Raw genomic sequence first — 12355 nt, 5'->3', positions numbered from 1 at the left:
ATAAATGTATTACTCAGAATTGCATGCTTTCATTTGACAGTTTCTCAGGAGTAGATTATTGTGGGGTAAAATATACCCTAAATTTTTGTGTCGAGGTCCTTGAAAAGGAAACGATAAATAAAGGTAAGAAGGAAGACTTGATAAGACTGAAAGAAGGCCTAGCATATGATACTGAAAAATTGAAACATTCAGTGAAAAAAAATAGATTAATCAATACCTTCTTTGAGTCTGCATTCCAGTTGTTTCCTAATGTCTTCTCTGAGGATCTCACAGAAATGCCCTGTACAAATCTAGTCAAGCGAGTAACTGAAACAAATGAATTTTCTCCATGCAAGGTTGAAGAAATAGTAAATAATTTAGAAGGAACAAAAGTCTTCACTAAGCTGGTTCTAACTTCAGCCCTGTCAGTTCAAGCATTATTAAATTCGATCCTTTCTGACATATTAAATGAAGAATAAATTGTTTCCAGGACAAATTACTAGCACACTCTAAGGATCTAATATCACATAGAAAAACCTTACTAAAGGTTCTTTCTAGACTTGATGAAACAACATTACCCCTGAATTATTCAAAATGTGAGTTCTTTCAAAAGGAGATTGTGCTCATAATGTTAGTAATACAGATAATGCCCCAATTGATTCTCAGAAGGAGGTCAAATATACAATAGAATATACATTAAAATAAATTTAATACTTACAATATTTCGGCAATGTCACGTTGCAATTTTCACAGGAACTTAAAAACAAGACATGTGCACGCAAGCAAAACACAACAGTAAATGAGGACGAAGCAGGAAGCTATTCTTTCTCCTAAAGTCCTGATGGTGCCACCTAACGGGCAATGTTAGTATTCTTGGCCGATTGGGCTGAAGGACTTCTGATATAGGTTTCCCAAATTTGACGCAGTCTCGTGCACCCAAATTTGTTGAGGTTTGGATTCTTCCTTATGGAAGAGGCTGATTCCATGAATAGCCTTTTGTATTTGAATTTACTGCGATGTATTATTGTGGCTTTCTTCCACCATATTCTATGGCGGGTATCCACCGCATCGTCTGCAAGACCTGAGTGGCTGTATTGGTGAAACTGGATGTAGTCCTTGTGTTCTGAAATTCTGATATTAGCTGTCCTGCCTGTTTGGCCAAAGTAAGACAGCTTACAGCTGCAAGGGATCTGATATACACCAGGTAGGTCTGGGGTGGGGGGGGGTCTTTAGTGGAATGGATAAGGGAAGCCAATTTTTTTTTATGGTCTGTAACAAGAAGTTAAGTCATTTTTTTTAGGATTTTTGTAATTTTTTCCAAGGTGCCTTGGATATAGGGAATGGTGATGGATTTAGAGTAATCCTCGTTGTGAGGGGGGGGGATATTGGTTTGAATATTTTTTCGATTTTTTTTGGGGAGGTAGCCATTGACTGAGAAAGTGTTGAGAACGTGATTTAGTTCTGTGGTTAGGGCATTGTCATTTGAACAGATAAGTTTAGTGCTGTTGTGTAGTGTCTTAATGACTCCATATTGTTGTGAAGGGGAGGGGGGGGGGAATTGTTGGTGAATGTATCTGCCTGTATGGGTGGGTTTTCTATAAACTGAGAAAACCAAGGTTCTATCAGACTGGCAGGTGACCAGTGTGTCTAAGAAAGGAAGGCAGTTGTGTTTTCCTCTTCCAGGGTGAACTTGATTCTGGGGTGTTGGTTGTTTAAGTGTGTTAGGAAGAAGATGAGTGCATTGGAGCCATGTGGGCAAATGAAAAAAAAACCTCTTGCCGATAGTGTTGCCATCTGTGGTCGAGGCCAAGAACTTTTCAGACCACCCTCGTAGATGTCTGCAAAGAGATGTGCTTTGCATTATGGGACACTAAAGCAAGTGATGCGAAGTCTTAGTTTCCTTATACGAGTTGCCCTAGTCCTGAAAACACTTTAGGCACAAACTTTGCTTATACTTGTATAAAGGATTAAACAAGTATATAATTTCTTGGCATCTTTAATCGAAACACAATATCGAAATAAGCTTCTAGGTGTGTCTTAATCTCAATTGTGTATGAGTAATTATTGTAAGAGTTAGAAGAGTGCAGTACTAGATAATATGAATTTATACTGAATTAAGCTTATTAAAGGTAAGCCATGCTTTCAGTGTGTATATATGACTAGCATGATGCTCTAGGTCAGGGTTGTCCAAAGCACTGCCTGCAGGCCACATGCAGCCCGCCTGTGGGTTTTGATTTTCATCAGCAACAAAATAATACAACAATTTGAATTGAATGCATCTTAGATATTTTAATTCCATTACTAATCAATTATGTCAATGTTGATAATTTTATTTGGTGTTTTTACATCACTACATACCCACCTGTTTTTCAAATATTAGATGTGTCAAAAAAGAGTTCTTATACTGTTTTGTTCCAACACAAATGCTCCGGGCACTCATGGGGAAAGTGAGCGGCGATTAGTGCACAATTAGTGTTGTTTGTTTGTTCAGCTTTTGAGGTTGTGTCACTGCTGCTCACCAAATTACTACATACGCACTGTGATGCAGCCCTTGGATAAATTTTTTTTTCAAATATGGCCCTCGGATTACCTAAGGTTGGATAGCCCTGCTCTAGATTGTGATATAACTTCAAGGGAAGAATTGGAATTAACAAGGAACTGTAATGCAATTGTGTATTTATATATTATATATATTAATGCACATCAGACAATGTAAATATTCCTTTAGATGTAATTAAATGGTTTGTGAACAACACACTGAACTGATTCAGTTAATGCACTATCCCGAAAAATTCAATCCTGCATAATTAACCTTAAGCAGGTTCGATTAAATTTAAGTGATCAATAATCAAGCCACGACTAATTAAAGGTATAGATTAAAATAAGCAGGGAATACAAACAATAATATCTGTCTTGTCTTTAAGTCTTCTAATCTCGCACTCTAATATACAGTAACTGGTGCAATCAAAAAAACAAATAAATTTGTTGAAAGTTTTTCACTTGGTTATACAGTCATACCCCGACTTAGGCGAATCCGGAGTTATTGCGGTTTCTTATATATACGTATTCCCGTCCCGCTTCACGCCTCGCCACTAGTCGTATCTTTCAGGCACCGGCCACATTCGCCAGTGTCACACATGCTGTGAACAAGCACTGACGTGTTTCGTGTGGTCTCCATTCATACACGATTTTTATAGTCTACAAACCTTGTAATTGTTTAATGTTATGTTCTTGATAAAAATTTTATCACATAAAAAATAATAATGTCATCCAAAAGAAGCAAGTCCAATTCTTCTACAGCTAGCAAGAAAAGAAAAACATTGACTTTGGAAACAAAACTCAACATTATTAAGGATTTTGAAGGCGGAATGAAAATTTGTGAGCTAGCAAATAAGTTCGATCTACAGGAATCCACAGTAAGAACAATTATAAAAGAAAGGTTTACAGATTTTGGAGGACATAGATTCTAACGAGGAACGAATTGTAGCCACAAGGCAAGGAATAAAAAAAATCATTAGCTTGCTATGAAGAAATTTTGCGTGAAAAGAAAAAGACATTATGCCGTCAGACGAATCTATTAGATTTTATGAAACCATTAACATCGAAATAACTTTCTTTTTTTTATGTACGAAAAACTACAATTATGATTATATTTCTTAAAAAATATAGGTGTTTTTGTAAACCTTTGGTCCCAATTGTATGTTTGTATATATAAATTACATGCAAACCGAACAAAAAATACCGCACTTTTTGTTGGTCCCACCCACCTACTGCATAACTTCGGGATTTTACTATACTATAAATTAAAGATACCAAGAAATTATATACTTGGTTTAATCCTTTTATCCAAGTATAAGCAAACAAAGTTTGCGCTTTAAGTATTTTCAGGACTGGAACAACTCTCGGTAAAGGTGGTACTTGCCTTAGTATCCCATAATGCAAAGCACATCTCCTTGCAGACATGTATAATGCTACGCATTATGGGAAGGGTCACTACCCAGATCGGTTTTGACCGTTATTGATTTTGGAGTCTGGCTCCCACTGAGGCCTCGTCAGTGGGAGCCAGACCTAGAGGTGATACCAAGATAATGCAGAAGTTATATTTTTACATATGAGATGCCAAAAGGTGTAACACCTTATTATTACAATACTCTGGATTAGAGATAGATAGGTGTTGAAAGTTTTTCACTTGGTTATATTATAAATTAAAGTTACCAAGAAATTATATACAGGTATCCCTCAATTTACGCGGTTAATTAATCCCTCGATGTTATTGCGTATATCAAAATCGCGTTAATCAAATATGATAATCAATGGTAAAAAGTATAATTCTTCCATGATCGATTATTGTATTAATAGTTCATTTTATATGGTACTCTTTTAGGAAAGATAAAAAATGAATGCAAGTAAATGTTTAATAAATAATTGTACCTACATCAGTTACTGCAATTTTTTAATCAAAAAAAGTTATCAAGAGTCCTTTGAACAGTTTTAGTTTTTTTCTTATCGGCATAAATTCTACGATAAAGCAAAATGACTCTCCAGACCTCAGCAAACAAGCATTCTTAGTTACTTGTAAGTAAGAATGCTGCTTAAGCGATTCTAAACCTGCAAAATATTCCATCCAGTCTGTGACTGTTATCTCCTTTCAAACCTCATCATCACATTCCATTTGTTCATTGTCTTCATATGCACATTGTTGTTCAATTTCAAGAGCACTGTCACTGAAATCCTCTGAATTTGAATCCAATAATTCTTTAACATCTTCTGCATCAACACCATCAAAACCAAGGTCTTCACCAATTGCAACGATTTCTTCAATCATGTTGTTCAGAGGATTTTGAAAAAAACCTAAGTCATTAGCACATTCTGACAAAAGGTTTTTCCAAACAGTTTTCATACAGCTAGAAGACACTTGCTCCCATGAGTCATGAATGTTTTCAATTGCGTGTTTAATGTTAAATTTTTTCCAAAATTCTTCGAGCATAATCGCATTTTCTCCCGTTGTTGTTTCTACTGCCTTTGAGAATATCTTTTTAAGAAAATAGGCTTTGAAAGTTTCAGTGACGCCCATGTCCATAGGTTGTAGCAATGATGTCATATTTGGTGGGAAACATAAAACTTTCACATTCTCACACAGATCATTAAGAGAATTTGGATGACCAGGTGCATTATCTAAAAGCAAAAGAGCTTTGAAAGCTGTTATTTCTCTTGCAATAAGCTTCAACTGCCGGGCAAAAATAAGACTTAAACCAATCTTTGAATAGACTTTGGGTAACCTAAGCCTTCTGATTCGCCTACCAAATTACAGGTAAAGAGTTCTTGTTACATCCTTTTAAAGCCCTTAGCTTCTGAGTTCGATAGACAAGCAGTGGCTTCAATTTAAAATCTCCATTAGCATTCCCTCCAAGCATAACAGTTAAGCAATCTTTTGATACTTTATAGCCAGGCTGCGCTGCTTGTTTTTTTTTTTGATATAAAAGTTCTAGATGGCACTTTTTCCAATAGAAGACAGTTTCATCTACATTGAAAATTTTGTGGTAATCGTAATCATTTTCTTCGATAATTTTCTGCAGCTCAGCAGGAAATGTAGATGCAGCATCTTCATCGGCATGTTATTTTCATATTCTTTAGTCCAGTCCTAGATTTAAAATTTTCAACCCAGCCTTTGCTAGACTGCAAATTTTGAATGGTCTTCTTTATATTTAGTCTCTTTAAATCTTGAAAACAGGCTTAGAGCTTTGGCGTGATATTATAGGCAATAATTGAAATTCTCTTTTGTTTGCAGTCTTCCAGCCAAATAATCAACAGATCTTCCAATTCAACCATTAGCACTACAGTTACATGTGAATTGCATACTTGCAGAAGTAGCTGCAACTTTACCTTGCTTGCAATACTCATCAGCTTTCGATAAAATAGTCCATATTGTAGACTTGTTAAAACCAAATTCGCTTCCGATCTTACTTTTACTTTCACCACATTTAAATCTTTTAATTATATCAAGTTTTGTATCTAAGGTAATTACTTTCCTCTTCTTTTTTTCATTTAATGACCCAGTTGTGGGATTGCTCTTATTCTTTGACATGATTAATGGGCTGTAAAATTTACGAAGAACGTAATTTGTAAATACGTACAGCAGAACAACTGGAGCTTGTAATACACCCAATCTTAATGCTGGTAGTGAGGTAACTGGCTGGCACTCAGGTTCTGGGAGCATGGCTGCGTGGGAGGAATAACTTCCTCATGCTCACACCACGAGGCTTGCATGATTTTGCGTTGTAAATTTAAAGATGCGTTAATCAAATCCCATGTTAAGCAAGGGATACCTGTACTTGGTTTAATCCTTTTATCCAAGTGTAAGGAAACAAAGTTTGCACCTGAAGTATTTTTAGGACTGGGGCAACTTGTGGTAAAGGTGGTATTGACTTCACATCACTTGCCTTAGTACCCCCATAATGCAAAGCACATCTCCCTGCTGACATGTATAATGCTATGCATTATGGGAAGGGTCACTACCCAGACCGGTTTCGACATATCCGCAAGGAGATGTGAAAAAAAAAAAAAAAAAGGAAAAAGCGAAGTATACATAATGTAACAGGAGTATGCCAGGTGGTCTCCCTCACAATTAGAGCATTTTAGTGTTTTGCTCTTATAGTCTTTATTTTCATGTTTTTTACCATCACATCGGGCATAGATGGCAGAGCCACAACTACTCTGTTGAGAATGACACATTTAAAGCACCATAAGGGTTTGGGATATAGAGCTGTACTGGACAGTTGAGACATCCTACTTTGACAGATGGTGGTTTGGTTTATTAAAGGTAAGGGTGATGACTCTAGTATGAATCAGATGTTGGTTTTGGAATGTATTTCTTCATTGGGAACATCAAGGAGGTCCCATGTGGATATTATGCCTCTAGAAAAGTTTAGTTTTGTGGGCCATGGGGGGGGGGAGTAACTGTAATCAGTATTACCCCAAGAGATGTTGCATGGATAATTTTTTTTTATTGTACTATTGTAGCCTTCAAATAAGGATATCTAATGAACACAGCTGCTTTACATTTTTTGGAGATCCTACCAACCCTTCCAAACTCTTCTGAATGAAGAAGGATGACATTTTCCCAATTGGACATTCACTTGTTCATTGTATGATTAGGAATAATGGTGTATTTGCAGCTTATTTGTTGAGTGCCCCTGATAAACAGGAGGAAGTGTCCATTCTTATGAGGAATTGGATTCAGTGCCAGAGCTCCCCATCCACCATGGAGCCACAGATGCCCACTCACCAGCAAGATAATGACTGCACTCAGGAGTAGAATGCCAGGACCACTCCAGATGCTATATGAGCATCACAGCAGCCATGGCCCTGGTCCATGGATCATAGGGAAGGAGACTTGCTGCAACACCCTTGACCCTTTTAGTCAAGTCCAGTAGTCAACTTATCCTGGCTGGGCTGGGCTGTCCAAAATCGTCCATCTTGCCAACGCAGAGACCAGATAGTGCAAGACTACCTTGATCTCCCTTTCTGATGTCCATGGGTCACACCACACGTCAAATACAGTGGCAAAATGTTTGATCTCAGTGATGGTATTCCGGAGTACCATCTCAGTGATGGTACTCCGGAAGACAGGACAGTAAAAAAGACTTAGGAGAAGTAGAGCAAAGAATATGGACAGAAAAGCATTGACAAAGAATAAGAATGAAAAGGGCCAGTACCATCACTAGGAGGTTCTTCCTCCATCACAAACAAGTGCCTCACACTCATATATATCAGGGATTTGATAATGACAATGATTTGGTACTTTATCAAAAATGTAATTTGAAAAAAAAAATAGTTGACCCTTTATGGAATGAACAAGAGTGATGTAGGATGAATACATCAAAAAGGTAAACACTACTTTATCGTGCTTAACGATTTCTTTTTCAATACGTCTAAATAAATATGTTTATGGATTACAAGTTTCCAATTTACAGACATCTTTCAAAATAAAAAGCTGTTGCATTCTAATTCTACACAGTACACAATTCACAACAAATTGATATGAAATATTATAAAAGAAAAAAAATTGTATTTCATAAATGGAATAAAGCTCACAAACATATACCTCTGTAGTGCAATTGGAAGAACAATGAAACACTGCACCCTTCAACTGGAAAAGACCTGGGTTCAATTCTAGTCATGATGAGAGGAATACTTACATGGGCTTTTTCAAATGAAGATGAGTTAGCCAATTTCATACAGAAGTAGCAGGGTTTTTCCTCCTAAAAACTCAGGATTTTCATCCTGTGTACAGATAAATTCAGAACATATGCAATTTACAGACAAAAAAATATTGTTGTTGGTGATGATGGCAGTAGATAGCATTGATGGAAGTAAAGTCATGGTAAGAAAATTAAGTAGTAGTGGAGAGGGTGAGATGTATTTACAGATAGCATTGATGGAAGTAATGTCATGGTAAGAGAATTAAGTAGTAGTGGAGAGGGTGAGATGTATTTACTCTTTATTTTTTTAAATAAAAAGTAAAGAATGTCTGAGAGTTTGTAAAGAGCATTCATTCTCTCAGAATTTTTCTGACTTTTTTCTAAGTCAAAAGTACTATTTAGAGTATTTATATTTTGAATAGCATTTAAGTGATTAACATGTGAACAAATGTAAATTACTGATCATCCAAATAGTACTTTACCAGCATTAAACTGAATTAATGCCTAAAAAGCCAACAAAGTTTTTACTCAAAAATTTCAAATTCTCAGGAGGTTTTTTTCCCTAATGCCACAAAAACATTAAGGAAGTCACATTAGATTAGTGCAATTGAATTCCATGTAGTGAAATAAGAACCCAAAACTAAATTTGGATGATAATTCTTATTTATTCCTATGCTAAATTTCATGAAAATCCATCACACAGTTTTAAAGACATGATAAATATAGATAAATATACTGGTATCCATCAAGGGCATTGGCATGGCTGCCCAAGTGGATAGCAGACCTGCTCCCTAACCAACAAGTTATGGGTTTGAATCCCACTGTGGGCATGGTGTTTGTAAAAGCCTGCTCTGGACAAGTGTTTTTTTAAAAAACTTTTTAGAACTATCTCTAATCCAGAGTGTTTTAACAGTAATACACTGTTTTGCTATTTGTATATGAAAAAGTGACTAAGTGATTAATATATGAATGGATTTAGCTCTTCCATAAGCCTAGCTCCAAAAAGATGAGACTTCAATAAAGATCAAAATCAATCTGAGAAGTGATCCTTCTAATAATGCACAGCAATACACACACATCTAAAAGAAAATGATGTACTTTGCATTATGGGTTAGTGGGGAAATATGGTGCAAAATCATCTACCTCCATATACAGCAGTCCAATTATGAAGATATTTCATTCACGAAATTCATTGACTCATGCGTGAGTAAAGGATTACTACAAGAATATATTTCTTGTCTAAAATAATTTAATTTGTAACCAAGAAGGGAAAAAACTCATACTTCACAGAAGCTTGAAACATCAATAAAAACTTGAACTGGCATATAGATCATATTTACTTTTGAAATGTTTTGCATAATATTTATAAAAGATTATAATTGAAAAGTATTACAATTCTTCAAATACATCTGACTTTGTTTACAAATGATTTACACATTTGTAATTTACAAATCTGTAATTTACAAATACATCTGACTTAGTTTAACATGATTTGAAAGACAATTTACAGAAAAAAATATATATATAAAAAAAAATCTAAAAACGGCAAATCACATCATAAAATACAATAAGTTAGTACCTTGAGTTATGTTTTAGTATATAAAAACCTATATACAAAATCCATACTTGTAAGGTTTTTCTCCTGTATGGATGCGAACATGTTTTCGAAGATCACTAAGCGTAGTAAAAAACTTCAGACACCCCTCTTGCCCACAGTTGAATGTGTTTCCAGTGTGAAGTCGCTTGTGAGCTTTTAATCTGCAAATAATTTCAGATATGTTATTATAATAAATATCAAACAGAACTTTATTTTAATTAAAACATCATCACATTTATTAATTTTCGAAAAGAATGGATACCTAATGTTTTTTATTTTGTAAAATAAACTGAAAGTTAAATTGAAGTAAAAAAAAAAATTAGGGGAGTGAACAGATGGAATCTATGGCAGAATAATAATATGATTAATTAATGAAGATATTAGGAAGGAACTTGCATTCAAGAATATGTGAGCAAAGATGGATGATCACTTGTACAGAATGAGAAAGTGAAACAGGTGTTTGATGTCAAGATGACAAGAAAAAGATCAATCTAGTTGCATTTCCACAGTCAGAAGTGCCCTAGAAGATAGAAATATAACTCCTGATAATAATGGAGTGCTGACAAGTTTCGCACCAATTTGGAGGAAAATTGCTGATGGAACATTAAGTAATAATGTACACTTATTTGTGTAGTACTGTCATTATCTTATATACTTCTTGAGAGTACATAGGGGTGCTTAAGGGTCAAAGCTGTATAACTGAGAGGAGACCTCCACATAGCCTTTAAAGGAATGCGGAGAACCGACCAGTGCTTCTGACCTAATGTCCAATCCTCACCTTCTCGTGGTGCACCCTGTTGGGTATCTACTTTGATACTGAACGAAGGAGGATGGGCTGGCAATTTGGGACATAGCCGACCAAATTGTATCCTTATTGGTTAAACCAAAATAAAAAATGATGGTACAACATGACAAAATTTCATGCTGGCTGGGGCGTCGCCCGGTTAAACAAGGCCCCCGTTGTTTTTGCCAGGGAACCAGGGCGAACAGCGAAAAGTCAGCTACTGGAACAAATCTGAAAACAAACCCCAACTCAACATCACCAGAGTTAAAGATCGGTACTATCAACGTAAGAAGCCTGAATGGCAAAGAAATGGAGCTAGCTGAGGAATTAGATAAGTACCAGATCGACATAATAGGGGTGACTGAAACAAAAAAGACCAAAACTGGTGAGATCTTTCTGAGCAATAAATACAAAATGTTATATTCAGGCAATGACAATCAAGGAAAAGAAGGAGTAGCCATAGTATTCAACACAAAATACGAGGGTAATCTTCTTGAATGGCAGTCAGTCTCAAGTAGAGTAATGTGGGCAAATATGAGAATGGGGAACTGGACAATGAGACTTATTTGTGCCTATGGTCCCACAGAAGGTTCTACTAAGGTAGAAGTGGAGGAATTTTTTGAGGCTTTAGAAAAAGCAACTGACACAATGAAAAAGGAAAAGTTGGTCCTTGTTGGGGATCTAAATAGTAGAGTAGGAAATGATTGTGAGACATACAAAAATATTTTGGGAAAATTTGGAGAAAAGAGCAAAGCTAATAATAATGGCAAATATCTGTTGGATTTCTGCTCAGGACATGGACTGGTTATTACTAACACCATGTTCCAACATAAAAACGTGCACAAATTCACATGGAGAGAAGAGGCTAGGAATAAGAAAAGTCTCATTGACTATGTTATTGTTGATAGTGATGTTTTCTCCCTGGTGCAGGACACCAGAGTGTACAGAGGATTTGAAATTGGAAGTGATCACTATTTAGTCTTGAGCAGGATAAAATTGAATTTCATATTGAAAAGAATAACATGTAAGAAAGTTTTAAAGCGAATAAAAGTTGAGCAGCTCTCAGATGTGAACTGTAGACTAAATTACAGAAATATTATTGAAAAGAAAATGAAAGAGTTTGAGAATAGGAATCAAACCTTGGAGATTCAGTGGCAAACTCTGAAGGAAACATTGATTGATTCTTCCAGAGAGGCATGTGGTGAGGTTGTGTGCAAGGATAAAAAAATCAGAACTCCCTGGTGGACACAGGAAGTTAAAGAGGCAGTGAAGGAAAAGAAGAAAGCATATCAAAAGTTCCTGGCAAATAAGTCAGCTTTTACTCTTACAGAATACAGAGACAAATGTAAGAAAGCTAAACAGTGTGTAAAACTAGCTAAACAAAAGTCATGGGAGGACTTTGGCAAGAATATAGAAAATAAATATCAAGAAGGTGGCAAAATATTCTGGAGGTTGTTGAAGAAGCTTAGGAATGGAGGAAAGAGTGCTGTAAAAGGAATTAGAGATGATAAAGGTGAAATGAAAACAGGAGAAAAAGATATCCTTGAAGTATGGGGTAATTACTTTGAAAAACTGCTAAATGAAACAAGCAGTGATGACAGCACAGTGATAAAAAACACTGACCAGGCATGCAGTCAGGAATACATATCCATACTTGAAGTAGAAAAAGCCATCAAAGGCTTGAAATGTGGAAAGGCAGCAGAGTAGATGATATTCGACCAGAAATGCTGAAGTATGGTGGTATAAGAGTCTTACAGTGGCAGCACTGCATAGTTCAGAAAGCCTGGACAGAGG

At 35.9% G+C, this 12355-nt stretch overlaps 1 protein-coding gene across 1 annotated transcript in view; it reads right to left on the bottom strand.

Annotated features, from left to right (window-relative positions):
- LOC150096259 (uncharacterized) overlaps positions 1-12355 on the bottom strand; it is a 185836-nt gene that overhangs the window by 87973 nt on the left and 85508 nt on the right. Inside the window, exon 4 of the mRNA XM_090409014.1 lies at positions 9807-9938. Within this exon, the coding sequence (XP_090265140.1) occupies positions 9807-9938 (132 nt within the window). The remainder of the gene's footprint in view (positions 1-9806; positions 9939-12355) is intronic.

The sequence above is a fragment of the Typopeltis vanoorti genome, chromosome 19 (assembly GCF_054136105.1).
Source record: "Typopeltis vanoorti isolate ZY-2024b chromosome 19, IOZ_Tvanoo_1.0, whole genome shotgun sequence".
Taxonomy (NCBI): Eukaryota; Metazoa; Arthropoda; class Arachnida; order Uropygi; family Thelyphonidae; genus Typopeltis; species Typopeltis vanoorti.
Note: the sequence above shows the minus strand (reverse complement) of the source record. Positions and strands in the feature narration are given on the sequence as shown.